The sequence below is a fragment of the Bos indicus x Bos taurus genome, chromosome 5, assembly GCF_003369695.1.
Source record: "Bos indicus x Bos taurus breed Angus x Brahman F1 hybrid chromosome 5, Bos_hybrid_MaternalHap_v2.0, whole genome shotgun sequence".
NCBI classification, from domain to species: Eukaryota; Metazoa; Chordata; class Mammalia; order Artiodactyla; family Bovidae; genus Bos; species Bos indicus x Bos taurus.
Window position 1 is genome coordinate 38,093,498 of NC_040080.1, and position 21,301 is coordinate 38,114,798.

Below are 21,301 nucleotides of genomic sequence, written 5' to 3' on the forward strand. Positions count from 1 at the left end.
TGATATTAACCTCTTAGGTCAGAGAAGCTGTCTCATTCATTTTTTAATATCCTCACACTAGCCTCCTATTGATGTGATCTTTGTGTTCAAGGAGAGGCTTGTGTAGCTGAGTTAAATTATTGTTATTTTTAATATATTTGTGCATGTAAAACTCAGGGAAGATGTTAGAAGGAAACAAAGTATAATTTGCCAGTGATTAATGCTTAAACAGCTTTCTGCAAAATCAAAGTATAGAAATCTTATATTTTAAAATCAAGATTATTAAATGTAGAAATTTAATGTATCAGGGCATTTTTGTAAATAAGCACAATTTCAGTGCTAGCATAGAAGTTTGTAAAAGCAGTATTTATTGTATATGAATTTATAAATTAGATCATTTGAGGTAAAGCAAGGCTGTTGGTATGTTTTTGCTAAATGATTATTTTATTTCTAGAATTATACTTTGGTTGTTTCTAAATTAGGTCAAAATACAAAGAAAAGCAAATGGCAGATATCCTCTCTCTCTCCTTATCCTAGTTTCAAAGCATTGGAAGGTGTCAGTATCAATTAGTTTTTTTTTTTTAATTTATTTTTAATTGAATGATAATTGTTTTACAATATTATATTGGTTTCTATCATATATCAGCATGAACCAGCCATATCAGTTAGGTTTTATGTCTTGCTTCTTAGTGGTATAGAGAAGTGGCCTGACATTCAGAGGTAGCAACTATGGGGGTGGAAAAAGCTCAGGGAGAAATAGATTTGAAATATTAATACATTAATAATATGTTCTTGCTAGCTTCAGAGAACATAAAATAGCACTGTGTTTTTAGTCTTTGCAATTTAAAAAATACCTTTAAAATGTTACTGTTAAATAAATTTATATTAAAAAAAGTTAGAAATTCTTTAAAGTTTCTGATAATGTTGCTTTTTTCCCCTAAGTTTACAAGTGTCAGAGTATAAATATGTTTTTCCATAACAACTGTGTAGAAAACTGTTAAACCAAATACAAAATAAACAGGGTACAATTGAAGTCAACTGTCATATGATAGTTATGTTGAAAGAAATTAGAATTAATTACTTCCGTTTCTCTACTACTTTTGTAGCCTAAAAGCTAATGCCAGCTCATATTCATGTAGATGTTTATCTAATATTGGGCCATTAGTTCCATTTTAAATATGACAGCATAAAAATACAGCATTGTAAAAAAAAAAAAAAATACAGCATTGTGTAGTGTAGCTCATTTTTAAAAGAATCAGCTCTGGGGAGATCAGGATGAACTTCTAGATTACCATCTGTCTCTGTATTCTTTAAAGAAACACAGCAGATATGTTCCTGTAATTGCAGACTCGTAGCCCTGAGATCATGAAAGGCGCTTGGGTTTGACACAGTCATAGTAAAAATAGTGTAAAGCTATTATCATATGTAAATAACTTTGTTAGTAATGAAAGCGAAGAGATCCTCTTAAATAAAAGTAAAAATAGCATCAGTTTTCAGTGTCCTCAAATCATAAAGTACATAGATAATTCTTATTCCAAGGACAGAATTTTCTTAAGGCAGATAGGGAATCCCTGAATATAAGTTATCCTTTGTATTTAGTATTTGTGTACTTTGCAAATTATTCTGTATACTGAAAGTTTACCATTTTGACTTCTGTCCTCTCTCTTTTAAAGGTGCCCTTTAAAGAGACAGAATTATGATTATGCAATGTATCTACTAACAGTTTTATACCATGAGTCTTGGGTAAGTGACTGTAGAATGAGTGTTTAATAATTTTGTCATTGTAATTTGAGAGATGTTAGCCTTTTAAAACAGTCTGTGTATCCAGCATTCAGTTGAGAGTTTAATGAACTGCTATTTAAGGTAAGGACATGTAAAATGTTTTAAGGTAACGTCTACTGATATTGAAAGTGAGGATCTTGAAATATATTATGCAGTCCATCTCAGGACCTTCAGAAATCAGATGACCAAAATGCCTTAAGTTCAGGTTCTGGCTTAGGCTAAAAAAATGAAAAATTTTTTATTTTTTTTTTAATTTGTTTGACTTTGGGTGAAAGTTGTCAAAGTTATGGAAGGGAGATCACATCTATATTACTTGAAACTACATAATTCATCCTGTTATTCAAGTAAACTACAAAACAAATCTCTAAAACTTTATAGAAAGTACGTTAAATGTTTATTAAAATTTTAGGTAACATGTAGTCTTTCATGTGAACTTTTCACTGGTATACATTAGGGGCAGTTAGGGCAGTTAATTATTGAAACAGTATAAAAACAGTCTGGTATCTGATTTTGTTGAGTTGTATAAGTATGCATATAAGGAAGATTTTGCTATGTGTGAGCATCAACTCATTTAAAGTTGGTAACTAATATATTTAGGTAACTCACAGTTTTATATGCTTTAAAATTAAAATAATTTTAGATATGCACATAAATGTAACTTTTTGAAGCTTGCCCAGCATAGACATGGGACTTACTGCATTTCATGTTAGGAACTCATGAAAGAATGGAAGTAGGTGGAGAAAGTCACTCTCTTTAGATGTTCAAAGGACTTCATATGAAAAAAGAGATCTGTTTTTCATGACTTTTACGGATACAACAAAGTAGAAACGATAATGATTTATTTACTGAGTGAAAGCTCTGTACAGGATTCATCTGAAGATGGAGTGGGCTGCTTTCATAGGTAAAAAATGTTTCATCCACTGGTTGCTTATTGCGTGTGTGGGTGTAGGGGTGTGTGTATCACTCAGTTGTCTCGAACTCTGCAAACTGTAGCCCACCAGGCTCTGTCTGTGGGATTTTTCAGTCAAGAATACTGGAGTGGGTTGCTTCCTTCTCTAGGAGTGGTTGCTTAGTGGGGATATAGTAAAAGGAGCATACTCTTCAGATGTTAGTTGCTTTAGATGGTCTTTGGAGTCTCCTTTCATCTCTGTGTAATTCTGTGAACACATACAGCTACTCTTATTGCAGAGTTCATTGATGTTAATCATAAAACAGCACAAGAGGGTGAGTGAAAAATAAAAAATAAAATAAAACTTTGTTGCAAATTTAGTAAAAGGACAAAAAGTAGCTGGTAGCTCTTTGCTTTTGAGCTGTTCTAATTACAGTTCATCTTGTTTTCTAGTTCCTGGCTTCAGGAACATTATAATAGCAGTTAATCTGTTTCCTGTCAACTGATTATATAAATACATTTGGCTTGAGATAATTAAGTTCCCTTTTGAACCAACAACATGGCTGAATTAGCTTCAGCTCTATGGCCACCACTTAAAGAGTTAATACCAAACAATAAAAGCTGACCAGTTTTGAGTCTCTTATTTTGCCAGCAGTCTGTAAAATGAATTTGCCCCAAAGGAAATGACAGGCATAAATAAATTCAGTTAAAGTTGACTTACTGGATTCTTTCTGTGGTTCCATGACATAAAATCCAAACAAATTTGTATTCTGGATTCACGTAAGGAGCTTTTGATCTTAATGCTAATTACTTTGATGGCAGAATAACTACCCACATACAACTGTCCTAAACAGATATAATTAAATAAATCCTATATTAAACTTGGCTCTTGATCCTTTCTAAACAAGTACCATCAGTGAAGAAGCTTTAAGAGAATGCAGATGAGCCGTGAAATTTTGCAGAGCTGGTGGAACAGAATTTTTATTGAATTGAAACTTTTTTTTCCTTCACCAGCATGGAATTCATACTTGAAATTGATGTTACCACCTGGTATTTAATCAAATATTTAGAGAGCCCCTTTTAATCCATTCCTTTATTTTTAAGGCTAGTTTCAGAGCATTTAATACCTAAAAGCTAAGCTCCATGGAGGTTACCTCTAAGTAGCATTGAGAGAAAGTAGTTGGTATTTTTATGTAACATGGTACTGAAACTTCTCTAAAAAGGTATTTGTCTAGACTTCAGTAAAAGGAAGTTACTGTTGTGTGCTATTCAAAACAGTTAACTGTATAGAAGTATCAAAGTAGAACTTGTTGCTCTAAAACAGTAAAATGGGTTTATTGAGGAACAGCACAGAATTACCGTTTGGGAAATGTAATCTGTGGTGAACCATAGGTAAGTCCAAGGGGCTTCCCAGGTGGTGCTAGCAATAAAGAACCCGCCTGCCAGGGCCGGAGACTTAAAGGACACGGATTCGATCCCTGGGTTGGGAAAATCCCCTGGAGAAGGACATGGCAACCCATTCCAGGAATCTTGCCTGGAGAATTCCATGGACAGAGGAGCCTGGTGGTCCATAGGGTCACAAAGAGTTGGACATGACTGAGTGACTTCACACACATAAGTCCAAAGACAAAGGGGAGCATGCTTTTATAGGGAAAAGGAGAGAGTTGAGAGGGGCTGTTCTAAACGAAAGTCCTAGGGAGGAAAGTAGGAGTTTGGGGTGGTGGTAACTTTTTTCATTTATGGAGCTGAGAGGTTTCTCATTGCCTGGGCTCTTGCTGTGCAGAGTTCTGCTTCCAGCGAGGCATGTAGGTGAAGGTCACTGCATGCAAATAATGGAGTGTGAGAATATGTGAGAACTCCCTCTACAAGCCATTCCCAACTCTAATTTTAATTGAGGTTTTCTGTATTAATTTTTGTATTCAAAAAGCATAGACTTCAGGCACAGAGTCTTAGTAATGCTTCAAAGAATGATTATTGCATGCTAAGGTGATGAGAAACAGAAATACATTAAATCATTTATCCTTAAGCAGTTCAAAGAAAGAAAGAGACTTGTAGTTTGGGTTAATATTTCAGTATTACACGTTGTTAGCATAGAAGTGAATTAACTTTTAATCTTTAGAACCATTCAAATTTGAATTTGAATCTCATTTCTTGTTACTTGACTCAGTGGGTAAAGAATCCATCTGTGATGCAGGAGACTTGAGTTCAGGTCCTGAGTTGGGAGGATCCCCTAGAGGAGGGCAGGGCAACCCACCCTAGTAGTCTTGCCAGGAGAATCCCATGGACAAGAGGAGCCTGGCAGGTTACCGTTCATGGGGTTAAAAAGAGACAGACACAGCTGAAGCAACTGAGCACACGCTCATGAACCTGCTACCTGTGTAGCCTTGGCCAGCCATTTAATGTTTGAGGCTCAGATTTCTTTGAGGGGCTTTTGGATGGATCAGGGAGAATTTATGTGAAATGTCTGGTGAATAGTGGGTGCTCATTAAATGGTGGCTATTATTATTGCCGTTAACTACTAGAATGAAGGAAGATGTGTTTTAGAATTTCAAATTCATTCATTCCCAGTTTCTGTGCATAGCTCACATTTAACTTGACAAAGACTTTATACAGATGAAGTCAGATCTATGTCCTATTGTATTTGAATTTTTAGAACTTGTATCTGACTCAGGTTCTGACACAACTGATAATAACAAAAGCTTCCTAAATGTTAACTTTGTTGCATGTTATTCTTAAAACCTTCCACAAGTGATTTGGTTAAGAAATGATTGAATGAAGCATTTTACAAAGTGACTTGCACAAAAGATAGACTTGCTTCAGAAAATGTAGATATCTAAAACTAGATTGAAAGGGTTCTTGAATGATTTTGATACTTAATTACTCAAGATTGGCTTTTAAAATTGAATTTTCGACTGTCTTATTTGGACTGCATGATCATCTTGTTGCCAGTCAGGAATGTATCTAGGTTTGTAACAAAGTGGTTCTGAAAAGTCACATAACAAAATGGATAAAAGGGATAATTTTACAAAGAGTTTATTTTTAAAGGGGACTTTATTATAAGTATTTCTGGGAAAAGGGCTTCCCTGGTGGCTTAGAGGTTAAAGCGTCTGTCTGCAATGCGGAGACCCCGGTTTGATCCCTGGGTCAGGAACATCCCCTGGAGAAGGAAATGGCTACCCACTCCAGTATTCTTGCCTGGAGAGTCCCATGGAGGAAGGAGCCTGGTAGGCTACAGTCCACAGGGTTGCAAAGAGTTGGACACGGCTGAGCTACTTCACTTTCACTTTCTGGTAAAAATAATGAATCCTTTTGCAGAGCGATAATCGCCATTTAATCTGGTGGTTGATGAATTCATTGTGATCTTTCATGTGTTTTCACGTACATATACATTTCCAGTTTATATTAGAGAGAATGCTTGAACAGTATCTGTTTGCTTTTCTTAGCATTCATCAATGATTTTGTTCTTGTTTAAAAGTGGTGGGTATCAGTCAGATGATCAAAATGAATGAGCCTCTGCTTTTAAGTAGCTTTATTTCTAGAAGGATTTGGTGGTTAGTGTAGTCTGTTCCACCAGGTAAGGGAGGTTGACACATAGCGCTGTGAGAGGTGCAGACAAAAATCAACTCTCCCTTGAAGCTTCACAGAAGTGGTGACTGGTCTTAGAAGATGAGTAGGAGTGTGCCGTGGAGAAGTGGGTGAAGGACTCTCTAGGTCTGGTGGGTTTAGAGAGCAGGCAGAAGTTTGGTGTGGCCAGGGTGTATGACCAACAGGCAGACGAAGGAGATGAGACTGAAAAATCATTCTGAGCCAGGCTGTGAGCAGGCCGTAGGGCTTACTGAATGAGTGTAGATTTGTATCCAGAGGGCAGTAATGACTGATGTAGTAGCATTGGTAGCGGTGGGGATGGGGGGGGATCCTTCCCAGGTAACCCAGTGGTAAAGAATCCACTTGCCAAGCAGGAGATGTGGGTTTGATCCCTGGGTCAGGAAGATCCCCTGCAGGAGGGCATGGCAGCCGACTCCAGTATTCTTGCCTGGAGAATTCCATGGACAGAGGAACCTGGTGGATTATAGTCCCTGGGGTCAGAAAGAATCGGACACAACTGAGTGTGAGCATGCACCGTAGCATTTTACTTGATGTTTGAAAAGGCACCTCTTTCACTGTTGTAGTGTTTATGAAAGAGTAAACCATTTTCACAGCAACTGTCAAGTGTGCTTTCAATAAAATGAACTGTTTATTAATTGATGGGCACATGCATGTTTAGTTGCCTGTATGCTTGGTGTTGTTGGATATGGAGATTAATACCTAAGGAGAAAACACTATCCTTTGAGGAATACTAGTGGAAGCAAGTTGGTTTAGTAATAAATACTATAATATTTAACAATAAAATAAAAGTGTTATAAAGGTTATATAATTTACTGTTCAGTTTTTATTTTTCTCTGCTTATTTATTGTATATCCTTCAGGGCTTTGATAGGCGCTCCAGCAATATGTCAACTTCCACCATCATACATAGTTAATAAACACTTTTTTTCTTGTGATGAGGAACTTCTAAGATCTACTCTCCTAGCAACTTTCAAGTTTTAACTGTGGTCACCAGCAGGCTGTACATTATATTCCTGTGACGTATTTATTTTATAACTAAAAGTTCGTACTTTTTGATCACCTTCAATCATTTTGCCACCCTAAGCCTCTGGCAACCAGCTATTACTCTCTGCTTCTGTGAGGTTTTTTGTTGTTTTTCTTTTAGATTCCCACACATAAGTGAGATCTTACAGTATTTGCCTATCTCTGACTTATTTCACTTAGCATAATGCCCACAGGGTTCATCCATGTTGTCGAAAATGGCAGAATTCCCTTTTTTATGGCTAAATGATAGTCCATCGCATATGTACACACCACTTACAGCTCAGATAGTAAAGAATCTGCCTGTAATGTAGGAGACCCAAGTTCGATCCAAGAAGAAGGAAATGGCAACTCACTCCAGTATTCTTGCCTGGAGAATCCCATGGAGAGAGGAGCCTGGTGGGCTACAGTCCTTGGGATTGCAAAGAGTCGGACACGACTGAGCGACTGTGACTGACTATTCTTTATCCTTTCATCCATTCACGGACACTTAGGTTGTTTCCATGCCTTGGCTATTATAAATAATCCTGCAGTGCACAGGTGCAAATATCTTTTCGAGTTCGAGTTTTCATTTCCTTCAGCTAAATACCCAGAAGTGAAACTGTTAGATCATATGATAGTTCTGTTTTTAGTTTTTTGAGGAATCTTCATACTGTTTTCCATAGTGGCCACACCAGTTTACATTCTCACCTACACTTGTTAATGTCTCTTTGGTAATAACCATTCTAACAGGTTTGTGAGCTTGTACCATTGATTAGTGATGTTAAACACCTTTTCAGGTGGCTCTTGGCCATCTGTATGTCTGTCGTGGAAAAATGTCTGTTCAGATCCTCTGCCTATTTTTTAATTAGATTGTTTCTTTTTTTTTGCTGTTGGGTTGCATGAGTTCTTTATATATTTTGGAAATTAATTCTTTTCAGATATATTTGTGCCTCTTATTTGTCTGACTACATTGCATAGACAGCAAGTTACACTATCTTACTATCTTGAGTACAAAAGTTGCCTTAGTCCATGTTCCATGGATTGACAGCTATTGAAACATTGTGTATTCTTTTGGATATCCAAAAACAGACATTTGAAGTAGTTTTTCATCTTAAAAAAGTAAAGTGACAGAGTTACAAACAAATTCATTTCTCAGTAATATAAAATGTAGCATACTTGTTAAATGTTAGCAATAATTTTTTACTGGTATAGCTTTTTAATGATCTATTAATAAGATTATTAATAATCAACAATCAATAATTATGCCCAAAGTTTAAGAAATGTGTTTGAAACAGTTTGAGGTACTTAATTTTCATGGATGTATGATTTGGGCTATATGTTGATCAGGTTTGTTTTTCATTTGACTATGTGGTCTTTTTCCAAATATTTAAAGAAAATGTGTTGTAATTCTATATTATTTTAGAAGTTATCTACAAAATTTATCTATTACAACCTCTTCATTATATAACCTTTATACTTTCTTCATTCCCCTGAGAAATTAAGACTTAAAGGAGAGATCAAGTATTTTGCCCAAGGTCACAGAGTTTGTGAACCCAAGAAACTCAGACTTGAACTGCAGCTTCAGAGTTTCACATTCTTTTCATGGTATCATATTACTTAGTTTTATTCAACTTCCATGGTAAAATATTAGGAAACAAAAGAGATGAAATCAAACCTGAACTTTAGCTGCTAGTTCTTAAAACTTAACTTTTAATTGAAAATTTATCTGTCTCCATAACTGATTTTCAGCTGGGGCTTTCATCAAACTCACCTGTCAAGCTTTTCTAAGTTACAGATAACTTAGATCTTGCAGAGTCAAAATCTCCAGAGGAGACACCCAGATGTATTTTATTCTAAAGGCTCTGTTGCTGAGCTCTTGATTGGGAATAACTTCCCCAGTCTGAATTTTGTTAGTAAAGAAACTTATTAGAAGGTTTGATATATCTCTTCCAAGACAGTTTTTGGGGACTTCCAGGTGGTCCAGTGGTTAAGACTTTGCCTTCCAGTGGAGGAGGTATGGTTCAGTCCCTGGTCAGGAAGCTAAGCTCACAGGTGCCTTGTTGCCAAAAAACCAAAACAAGAAATAGAAGCAATATTGTAACAAACTCAATAGAGATTTTTAAAGTGATCCACATTAAAAAAAAAAATCTTTAAACAAGAAAAAAAGACAGTTTTTGTACATGTATCTAGTGTTAGCCCTGGGGGTGTGATATGGGCATTAAAATGAAAGGGGCAAGAAAAAAGAAGGATTTGTGTATCATACATACATAGAATGTTTTTTTTCACTTAATGTGGTAGGCAGTATGCAGCTGTTCTTGAGTAGGATGATGATACAGTAAAGTGATACGTCTCATATCTCTTTGCCTTCAGGCAATACTTCATTTTATATCTGATGCTCAGGAGCCTATCATATACTTAAAGGCCATTAAGAAAATTTCCATTCAGTGGCTGAAGTCATGAACCTTGAAAATGACACTTTTTTCTTCCCTCCCTATCTCCCCTGATAAGTCACCAGATCTTTTAAGTTCTAGCTTTTAAACATCTGTTAAAACTATTTTCTCTTCTTTATTCCTACTGCTATTGTCCTGTATGGGTCTTTGTCAGAATAACTATAATAGCCTTATTGATTTTCCTGTCTTATCTATCTTCCATATTGCTACTAAGTAATTGTTCTAAAAATCAAATCTGTTATATCATATCCCTTTATAAAATCCTTCAGTGGTTTCCCATTATGTGGGATAAAATCTAAACTCCTTAGTATGTCTATTTACAGCAATTTACCACTTCATTTCATCAAGAGCCTCTTGATGAAAGTGAAACAGGAGAGTGAAAAAGTTGGCTTAAAACTCAACATTCCAAAAACTAAGATCATGGCATCTGGTCCCATCATTTCATGGCAAATAGATGGGGAAACATGAGAGACTTTATTTTGGGGGGTCCAAAATCACTGCAGTTGGTAACTGAAGCCATGAAATTAAAAGACGCTTTCTCCTTGGAAGAAAAGTTATGACCAACCTAGACAGCATATTAGAAAGCAGAGATATTACTTTGCTAACAAAGGTCCATCTAGTCAAAGCTATGGTTTTTTCAATATTCGTGTATGGATGTGAGAGTTGGACTATAAAGAAAGCTAAGTGCCAAAAGAAGTGATGCTTTTGAACTGTGGTGCTGAAGAAAACTCTTGAGAGTCCCTTGGACAGCAAGGAGATCCAGCCAGTCCATCCTAAAGGAAATCAGTCCCGAATATGTGTTGAAAGGACTGATGCTGAAGCTGAAACTCTGATACTCTGATCACCTGATGGTGAAGGCCTGACTCATTTGAAAAGACCCTGATGCTGGGAAAGATTGAAGGCGGGAGAAGGGGACAATAGAGGATGAGATGGTTGGATGACATCACTGACTCAATGGACATGAGTTTGAGTAAATTCTGGGAGTTGGTGATGGACAGGGAAGTCTGGCATGCTGCAGTCCATGGGGTCGCAGAGAGTCGAACACAACTGAGGGACTAAACTGAACTGAACTGAACCAAACCACTTCATTGGGCTTCCCTGTGGCTCAAATGGTAAAGAATCTGGCCTGCAATTCAGGAGACCTGGGTTCAATCCCTGAGTGGGGAAGATCCCCTGGAGAAGGGAATGGCAACCCACTCCAGTATTCTTGCCTGAAGAATTCCATGGACAGAGGTGCCTAGTAGGCTACAGTCCTTGGGGTTACAGAGAGTCAGAAACAGACTAAGCGACTAACCACCACCTCATTACCAGCTGCTCAGGAAATGTAGGTTATATACCCTGTAACTTAATGAACAGAATATGTTCTTCCATAACTTTGCATGCATGTACTGTTCTCTTTGCTTATAATACCTTTTCAAATTGATCAGCCTTGCAACTTCATATGAATCCTCTAATAAACCTCACATGTGACCTCTCTTAGACATCTCCTCGCTTCCTTTTCCCTTCCTCCTTCCACCAGTTAACCTTCCTCTCATTGTGTTTATGGTTATTGCCTGTATGCATGTCTGCCAAGCTCGATTAGACTGTGTGGTCACTGAGGACAGGACAGTGTATTTCATTCATCTTTATATTCCCAGCATCTAATACAGTGTCTGTCTGGCATATTAGCTTTCAGTACATTTTTAAAAAACTGATCTGATTTGAATTGAATTCTTTGACATAACTCAGTTAAAAGTTTAGGTTTGGTAACTAAATTGGTTGTCAGTAACTCTTTAATCCATTACAGATATTTAACCTATTCCTATTTTTTATAATTTTTGAGTAACTTGGATTTTTTTTAATAGTAAAACTGTTTTCCGTTCTCTAGCACAATGCCTTACTTGTAATCATGAGAAGTGGAATATTACAGTGATTCATGTCCTAGGCAAAGGGAGTTATAAATAAGATGGTAGAAGGTGACATATTTGTGTGTTTAGTGAAACAGATGCTTCATTGCCTTCTGTTACATTGGAATTCACTGACCAGTGCATGAAGTAGCTATTGTGTTTTTCTTTGTATTGAATTCATGCTTACAATGAGAAGAAACATCATAGATTGAAATAAATTATTATTTTGTGGGTTTTTTTTTACCATGTTTCTATGTTCCTTGCAACATGTTCTACCACTGAGAAGCGGTATGATTTGAGACAGATTATTTAATTGCTCTGGGTTTCAATTTCCCATTCTGTAAAACAGATATGAATAGTACTACCTCATAGGGTTGCTGTGGAAGTTAAATGAACCAATATATGTAAGGTGCTTTCTCATCCCATGCCACTTTCCTCACCTTGGCCTTCATTCAGCCCTGAACGTACTAAGCTTGTTCCTGCCTCCAGCCTTTATGGATACTCTTTCCTGTGCTGGGATCACAGCCTTCATCTGACAGCTCCCACTCAGCTCAACATTCCATATACTAGGCTGGCAGTTCCAGGAGAGCACAGTGCCTGGGACAGTAGTTGTATAACAAATATGTACTGAGTGAGTGAATAATAGAGCTGATATGTGGACAAGAGAACAGGATCACGTGGAATAGAAGGTTGCTTCCTCTAGGAATGTAATCAGAGCAGGTTCCCTTGTGGTAGGCAAGGAAGAAAAGAGACCATATATACGTATATGTATTGTATACATACCTAAGTCAGATGGTGAAATGGTAAATGTTTAGTACTTGAGGTATTAAAATTGAAGTCTACAGACTAATCAGACTCTGCCTAAATGATGATCAGTTTGAGCTTACATTGGTTATTTTTAAGTGCCCTCCCCCAACAATTTGAATATCTGTTGTTTACGCTTTAAAATTAATACATGCCAACTACTCTTCGAAAAAAAAAATTCTTTACAATTGCACACTTCAATCCTGGGTGTAATTTCAGAAGCAATAAAAATTTGGCAGTGAATTACAGCTCAGAGTACAAAATTATATATGAAAGGTAATCATAGCTTTGCTTTTAAAAAATGAATTTAGAAGGACAAGCACCGGCTATCAACAGTATTGATTGATTTTCTTCAGACGTCTGAAGTGTCTAGTAATTTGCATGACAGATATTACGTGTGAAAGACCTGTGCTGTGCTTAGTTGCTCAGTCGTGTCCCACTCTTTGAGACCCCATGGACTGTAGCCCACCAGGCTCCTCAGTCCCTAGGGATTCTCCAGAATCCCTAGATTCTGGAATACTGGAGTGGGTTACCATGCCTTCCTCCAGAGAGTCTTCCCAACCCAGGAATCGAATCCATGTCTCCCGCATTGCATGTGGATTCTTTTACCATATGATGTCATCCATCAGAAAGAATTGCCTCTTTTTTTCTCTTAGGCAGAGATGATCACTGGCTTATTTTAATCCAATCATCACTGAGCTGGAGCAGGGCTGGGTTACAGTTTTTTAAGATTTTGTTCACCTTTGTCTCTTTCTCAGGCATTTTATTTAGGAACTTGGTGAGTCTGCTTCCACATCTCAAAGCCTGCTTAAGAGTCACTTGTGCCTTTGAGAAGTTTTGAGCTTAACTTGATAACCTCTAGCCCTTGCAGCAGAATCTAGCAGATAGATGTCTTGAGAGGGAGACTGGTTGTGTGTTTGAAACAGGGCTTCCCTCTACTGGGACTTTGCCTCCTAACCACTACGGTATACAAGAGATTTGCTTTTTAGAAGCTTGATTCAGCCTCCCCAGTTTTCCAGAAGTAGTCACAGAACTAAAACCAGTCATGTTTGGGACTCTTCAATTCCAGTCTATCACACAAACCCTGGATGACAGCTCAAAACCTCATCTCTTTTCTCTTTTCCCAAGTAGAGTCCTTCCATGTGGGCCAGGTGCCAGTCTCATACAGAATTGGAAAATGGTCTCAGGGAAGAAAATGGGTAGGGGTTTTCAGAAGGGCTTCCCATATCCTTGCAGCCTGGAATTCACATTCATCTAGTCCTTGCTGATTCTGAAACTCTGATATTTTTACTGCCTGGCTTTTTTTCCAGTTGAAGCCAAAGCAGAGGCAGGCTGTGACCTGTTACATCTATTTGAAAGTGGAAATCATAATGTAAATTTAAAAAAAAAATTTGGAGTTTTCTTTCCCCTCAAAGATTTTATGTCTATACCTCTTTAAGTGAAAAATATTCTGAAGTGACAAGCATTATGTAAAATATTATTGCTTTTTTATCGTTTACAAAGACTAGAAGATTATTTTGCAATTGCTTTTTTGTTTTTCTTCATTTTCGGATATTTTATTAAGGAGACATTTTACAAAGGTTCAATAACAGAAACAAGTAAGGGTGCCGTTCTCAAGGGTGGTGAGAGTAGGGTGCCATCACACCCCGTATATGAAGGGGGAAGAGGGAAGTGCTGCGAGCTGTGGCGGGGCGGGCCACCTGACAGGCTGTGGGGCGTGGTCTCTGTAAGGGAGAGAGTTGGGAAGACAGCAGTGACCTCACTCTGTCATTCTCTAGGTCTCCTGCTCATTCCTCCCATTAGCCAAACCCAGCCAGGAGCCAGAATTCAAGGGATTCCAGGCAGGGGTTCCATTAAGATTACTTTTTTTTTTAAACTTAGTTATGTTTGGCTGTGCTGGATCTTCATTGCTGTGTGTGGGCATTCTCTAGTTGTAGTGTACGGGCTTCTCATTGTCGTGGCTTCTCTTGTTGCCAGAGCACACCTTTAGAGTGTGAGCTCAGTAATTGTGGCTCACAAGCTTAGTTGTACCATGGCAGGTAGGGTTTTTCCAGAAGCTTTGGAAATCACTAGTCTTTTCATGACTTCTAAATGGATGAGAAACTATTTATAGCCTTTGTTTATCGCGTTTAGTGTGAATATTTATGCCTGTTGCTAGAAAAGTAGTATGTTTGATTAGGGGTTGCCGCGGTCACCTTTGGAGAGGTTACATAACTTATGGTATATGTGCCACTCTGAACCGTTCCCAGGTGACTATGACCCTATGTTTAACTTCTGTAATATTTAGTTTCTTATCTGTAGAGATGTTAAAATCTAATCCAGTAGGTCTTAATACAAATTCTATTAATTACTATACACATGTAAGTATTGAAGTACCAGGTACATAGTAAGTATTCAAATTTAGGAGATTGTTACTATTATTATCTTGGAAGTTATATTGAGCTGGGCAGAGTTTGGATCCTAAAGCTAGAATATATGGAAAAACAAGAGTATTGTTAAGCTTGCAGCTGACTGTGACCATTTAGAACAGTAGTAAGTGTACATGTGTGCGTGCTGAGTTGCTTCAGTTGTGCCCGACTCTCTGCGAGCCTGTGGACTGTAGCCTGCCAGGCTCCTCTGTCTGTGAGATTCTCCACGCAAGAATACTGGAGCAGGTTGCCATTTCCTTCTTCAGGGGATCTTCCTATCCCAGAGATCGAACCCAGGTCTCTTATGTCTCCTGCATTGACAGGCTGGTTCTTTGTCACTAGAGCCACCTGGGAGTTGCAGTGTTTTTCATGTCACTGCACACATAGAAAATTCTCTCCTGAGATAAATGAAGGAGGGGGTGCTTGGCGTCCCTGCTCCTCCAGGCTCACTGGGCACCTCGAGTGCCTAGGAATTAGTATCACGGCACAACTGTAAACACATCTTAGAGACCAATGTAGAATTGTATACTCCAAATATAAGGGGAAGATTGAAAATGTTGGAAATTGTTAGTGGATTTAATGTGGTTAGCTCCTCTGTTTAAGCACCTATTTCAAGTCAATTAAGAAAATCCAGATAAACCTAGGTGAAACAATTTTTTAAACAGTTTCTTAATTGCTTACTTTCTAACAGTTCAGAATGAGATGGAGTGACTGTTTTACTTAATGCTTTATAAAATATGTTCATTGAGCTCAGTTTATTTCACTTGGAGAAGTATGCAGAAACTCTGACACTGTCTTGAACATTTAAAGCATTGGCAAGAGTAGATAGGCCCAGTAATGTATTTAATTTAGGGGATTTACTTTGTTAAGGGGCTGACATTTATTCCTGCCTCATATATTACAGTGAAAGCTTGGCAGGTAGCATCATTTTGTCAGTTATTATTATTTTTTTTTAATGTACAGACTTAGAGTTTGGCTGTTAGAAGTTATTTGCAACAAGGTTGTGGGGACAGGGCACAAGAAGTTATTTCATATTCTCCCTGCCCCTCTGCCAAGCCTAAAACCTCCCTTACCAGGAAAAAGGGGGCAAGAGTTGATTCTCAGCTGGATAAGATGTTTCTAGAACTTAAGTGGGAACATTGTCCTCAGCCATAAACTCAGCATACGGAGGTGGGGCAGACACAGGGGAGCTGCGAGCACAGAGACCCCGCTTTGGCTGAGGAATTTGGGAGCTGCGAAACTCTCTATGTCTGTTTGTTTCTCTTGAAGAAGAGAGTCCACAGTTTGAAGGATTAAAGGAGGGTTTCTTCTTGTGGGTCCCTGTGGTGGGGGAGCTTCTTCCCGGGGCTTTAGTGATCCAAGTGGGGTTTGTTGAGTCAGTGGCATCCCCGGTGGCTTGTTTGCCTTTGGCGGGGCTCCTGTGCATCCTTTGAGGGATGACAGATTGCTCCTGCTTTTCTCTTCTCAAGAGCTCTTGGGGCGGGAGTGGGGATGGGAAAGTGGCATGGCTGGAAACTGCCTCCTTGCTAACTCATTTGGTTCCGAGGCGCCTTGGAGCTCTTGTCTGCTCAAGCTGTGGTCTAGCTCAAGAGGAGTTTTCAAAGTTAGAATGTGATTTCTGACAGCCTTACAAACCTGCCTTCGCTTTTAATACTTGAAAAACTTTATAATTTGGGGGGTGTACCACCTTCAAATGTTGTAAGACTAGTGGCTCATTCCATAATAGCCTATGGCTCACAATACTGTTATGTGTTAATTTGGAAAGAATGTGGCTGGTATTTAGCACTTCTGTAAACGAGAGTGTATTACATATGAGCTGTGTTGCTTGATTTTTTTTTCACAGAATGTTACATCTTCATTTAAATCATAAATCTGAATTATATTAATCTAAAATCTACCAGTCTTCCCTAAAATAACATGGTAATACTTTCTGTAAGAAAAAATAAGTGGGATTGAAAATTATTTCCATTTTAGGAACAGAAAGTAACGATAATAACAAAACAAAATTCCAGAATATATAGTCATTAAAAATCACTAAAAGTCACTAAAAATCACACAAACTTTATATTTTTATTTTTATTATAATAATTGGTCTTCCCCTTGTCATCCCCACAGGCATTTACAAAGATAAATACAGTCTTCTTTCAGCTCTCATAGCTTTAACCTCAGAAATGTTTGCTGTGTTAGAGTTTAGCGTCTAGAAAGCTGCAAGGAGTGAGTTTTCTGGGTCTTTTGGGAAATAGTCTTGCTTTGTAAGTGCCATTCGTAGGGCAGATAAAGTATAAATTCTGTGGATAGAATTAGTGAGTGGTAACGAGGTATTCATGTAATACGAGTGTGCAGCCCACAGCTGTTGCTGCAGGTAGGTAGCTGTGCTGGATAAGGGAGGTGAATCAGGGTGAACATGCAGTGTTGACCAGATAATTCTCAAAATCAGAGATTGTTTTTTTTTGTCTTTTCAGAAAACTGAAGAGTGGGAGAAAAAGAAGACTGAAGCAGATATGGAAGAGTATGTATGGAAAGATAGCGCCTCAGAAAAAAACATTCTGGAAACCCTTTTCCAAATTAAAGCTGCTGAGAAAAATACAGAATTAAGTAAAGAAGAGCTCCTTAGTACTAAAGAAGTTGAAGATTACAAAAATTCTGTTGTTAGTCTTAAGAATGAGGGGGACAATGAGAATACCATTTCTCAGTACAAAGAATCAGTGAAGAGACTATTACATTTGACGTGAATTATACAGAAAAATTTCCTTGATTTACTAATTTTATGATACATATGTAATCATTAATTTGATATAAAATTGAAAATGTTTTTTTTTTTAAAAAGCCATTGTTTTACTACATTAGAGTTAAAATTATTCCTTTCATTCTAAGATACAAGGGCAATGATTATTCAAAGGTTTTCTTATATACTAGGGCAGTCAGACTAATTTGATTCTGATTTCTTCTGGTCCTAAAGTGTTTGAATTTTATTTCTACCATAACCCTTTAGTGTGTATATGTATATATATACACACACACACACACACACACACAATATATTGTTCTTTTGTCACCTGCTCTATTTCTTTCTCTACAAATCAGTACTTACTGGTTGCTTTTGAATAATGATTTTGGGTATTTAGGAAGTTCAGCTCAGAACCCAGTCCCCTGACTGCAGTTTAGTGTTTTGTCTACATAACTGCTACCTGCCGAGTGAGGTTTTTGCAGATGCTGATTCTGATTAGAAACAGGTTCTTGGCAGTATTTTCTAACCTAAGAAGTTTGTTCCATCTCTCTGTTCTGGGATCACTTTATGTTGATTCAGTTCTGTTTAGCATCCTGTTTCCATTTTCTTTGGCTCATTTCTCCAAGCCCAAACTTGCAGAAAAGTGGAAGTGGAGGTTGACCGATATTCACCTCTCTGGAAGCCCCAGCTAGAACTTCTACAGCTCAGGAAAGAGATAAGATATAAAGACCTTTAATTGGAATAAATGACATTGATCACTGCCCTAAGAAACATTTCATTCCATTTAGCTGTCAATTGAATACTTTTAAATATATCTGTGAGTCATTTCTTACCACTTTTAAAGTTGTCAATGAGTAATTTAAAATTGAAATAAAGGAATTACGGAGGCTGTTATTTGCCTAAAATTTAAATTGCTTAACAGAATTTGAGAATATAACATGCTAAAAGGAATTTCAGAACAGTTTCTCAAAAGATGTAGATAAATTGAAGGTATGATTTGGTATTAGCAAGACCAAGAGTCCATAGGTTATGAAGGATAACAGTAGAGCTTCCAGTTCCATCCTCCATTGGATGGAGATAGTGAATAAAAAAGTAGATACAACTGAACTTCTCCTTCTGATTTAAAGCATATGTAAATGTATTGAAATGTTACATTTCTTAGAGACTCAAGGAGTTAAGGAAAACTCAGGTGCTGAAACAGGATTGGAGAAGGAAACATGAGAACAGTAGAAGCTGAGGAGAGGTGGTTATTCGGAAACATATGAAGAGGTGGTGATTAGGGTCCTCAGTCCTGGAGTAATAGTACAGTGCAGATCAAAGCAGAGTAATGATGTGTAATAAAGAATTTGACTTTGCCCAAAGAGAGTCTAGCCTCTGCTGTCACCTTCTGGGAGGTAATCTGTTATACCTCATGAAAGTGTCTTTGTTTAGGGCAGGAATTGGTCACAATGGATTTTAGGGTGGGGCTAGCTACACCTGATAGTCTTAAGCATGCTGGAAAAACCAACCATGTGTTTTAGGGTTGGGGGGGGTGGCGCTTTGAGTCTATCAGTAAATCAGTCCACCTACCAGCTGAGATCAACTGCTCAGGTAATTGATCAGTCAGGCATATCTGTGTAACAGAGCTTCGACACAAATGTAGAACACTGAGGCTCCGGTAAGCTTCACTGGACATATTGTCCACATATGGTCCACGTATGTCCACATATGAAGCATACTCTGGACATATTGTCACACACTGGTGCTGGGAGAACCATGCATCCTGCTTCCACAGGGAGAAGACAGTGTCTTACAAAGTTGTGAGTGTGAAACCCCCCTGAAATTCATCCTAGGTACTTCTTACCTTGGCTGATTTTAATCCGTATCCTTTCCCTATAATAAACTGTGGCTTCCCTGGTGGCTCAGATGGCAAAGAATGCCTGTAATGCGGGGGATCTGGGTTTGATCCCTGGGTTGGAAAGATCCTCTGGAGAAGGAAATGGCAACCCATTCCAGCATTCTTGCCTGGAGAATCCCATGCACAGAGGAAGCTGGCAGGTTACAGTCCATGGGGTTGCAAAGAGACATGACTGAGCACCTAACACTTTTGCACTTTCATAATAAACCGTAAGTATAACAGCTTTCATTGAGTTATGTAAATTCCTCTAGTGAAGTACGGACCCTGAGAGTGGTTTTGGGACTTGCCATCCCCCAGACTTAGAGTTGGTGTCACAAGTAAGGGAGATCTTGTAGAAGACTGTGCCCTTAACCTTTGCAGTTTGACTAACTGAGCAACTGACTTGAAGAGTCTTAGGCCATGGCATTGACACCTAATGGCAGTATTTTAGGGCTGTAAGATTAACACTACAAAACTGCTGTCATTGTTTTGTTAGCAATAATTAAACAGCACTACTTGTCATTATTTAGATTCTTGCTCTTTAAGCTATTAATTGATCTAATATCACAGTGAACATAATGAATATCCTTTTAATGAGGTTTCTGAGGGACACTTTTTGCTATATTGATAACGTGATCACTTCTGACTTCAAACGTCAATTCCATGGCTCAGAAGTTGCTTATGCACATAGGCAACTAAGAAATGGAACAAACCTGTTTTCTTAATTGTAGGGAGCTTTAGTTTTTTCTTTGCATATTTTCTTTCCAAATTGCTAAATATATCACACAATATTGGACTTACTATGGACTTTTCCCCAAAAGGTTTTGGCCAGTTTCAGTGTCAGAAAGATTTTGATAATCATGGTTATTTCTTAAATGTGTGTTAACAACCTTAGCCTTTGTTGTTGACTAAGCCCTGAAATCTTTGTTTCTTGAAAGTTTTAAATTCTACTCAGAAGTTCTCTTCAGTCTCTCTGATTTCCAGTAAGGACATGATTTCAGGTCTATTTGTTTTTGCTTCTTGGCCAAACTTTTGGGTCACCTTTACAGTTTAAGTTTACTCTGTTTATCTGGTCAAAGATAGAGACTGAAGAAGAGGGGTAAGAATTTGTTTTCTTACAAAGCAAGTATGTTTTCCCCAAATTGTGATCATTTTTATAAAAACTGCAATTTTAGGGAACAAATAAAATTCTGAAGGAATCTCAAGGAAGACAAAAAATTTTTTTAGTAACCCTAGTTTGTTGGGAAACCTTCAGACAATTTGTATATATTTGAAAGAAAAGTAACCCTTTAAAAGAATGTATACACAAATCATAGCTTCCCAGATAACTTAAATATCTTTTTAGAGTAAATCTTGATATTCCCTCTAAATTGCATGTTTTTTGTTTTTTGTTTTTTGTTTTCACTAGTGTATTAAGAAACATATGGGGAGGAAATGGCAACCCACTCCAACCCATTTTCTTGCCTGGAAAATGCCACGGACAGAGGAAAGTGGCAGGCTATAGTCTGTGGGGTTGCAAAGAGTGGACACAACTGAGCGACTGAACACGCACACACATACTTACTACAAATAGCTGTTTAATGTCTGTGCTCCCATTAAAAAATATTTTCAAGGATGAGACTAAGGGTCTAAAGTTTAAGATCATTAGAGATGGTAATTCAGATTTCTACACTTAAAGAGTTGGAGTTTAAGATCTAGGGGGTGAGTCTGGTGTAAGGAGTGGACAGAGCTTGAAATACCTAGAGCTAATATTTGCCCTGGGAAAACAATGTATACAACTGAGGAACATAAACTAAAACTCCCAACATTTATTCAACAGAAAACTCAGAAATCTCCTATAATCATTGAGAGACATGTTTTAGAAAATGAAGAGAATGGATTAGGATTGAGAA

General features: G+C 37.7%; 1 protein-coding gene across 2 annotated transcripts in view; it reads left to right on the forward strand.

Moving 5' to 3' along the window:
• Positions 1-18,898, forward strand: part of MRPS35 (mitochondrial ribosomal protein S35) — a 51,401-nt gene extending 32,503 nt beyond the window's left edge. For both annotated transcript variants that reach the window (XM_027541610.1, XM_027541609.1), the window contains exons 7-8: positions 1,653-1,722; positions 17,268-18,898. In XM_027541610.1, coding sequence (XP_027397411.1) covers positions 1,653-1,722; positions 17,268-17,537 — 340 coding nt within the window. In that variant the 3' untranslated portion in view covers positions 17,538-18,898. The remainder of the gene's footprint in view (positions 1-1,652; positions 1,723-17,267) is intronic.
• Positions 18,899-21,301: the final 2,403 nt, after the last annotated feature.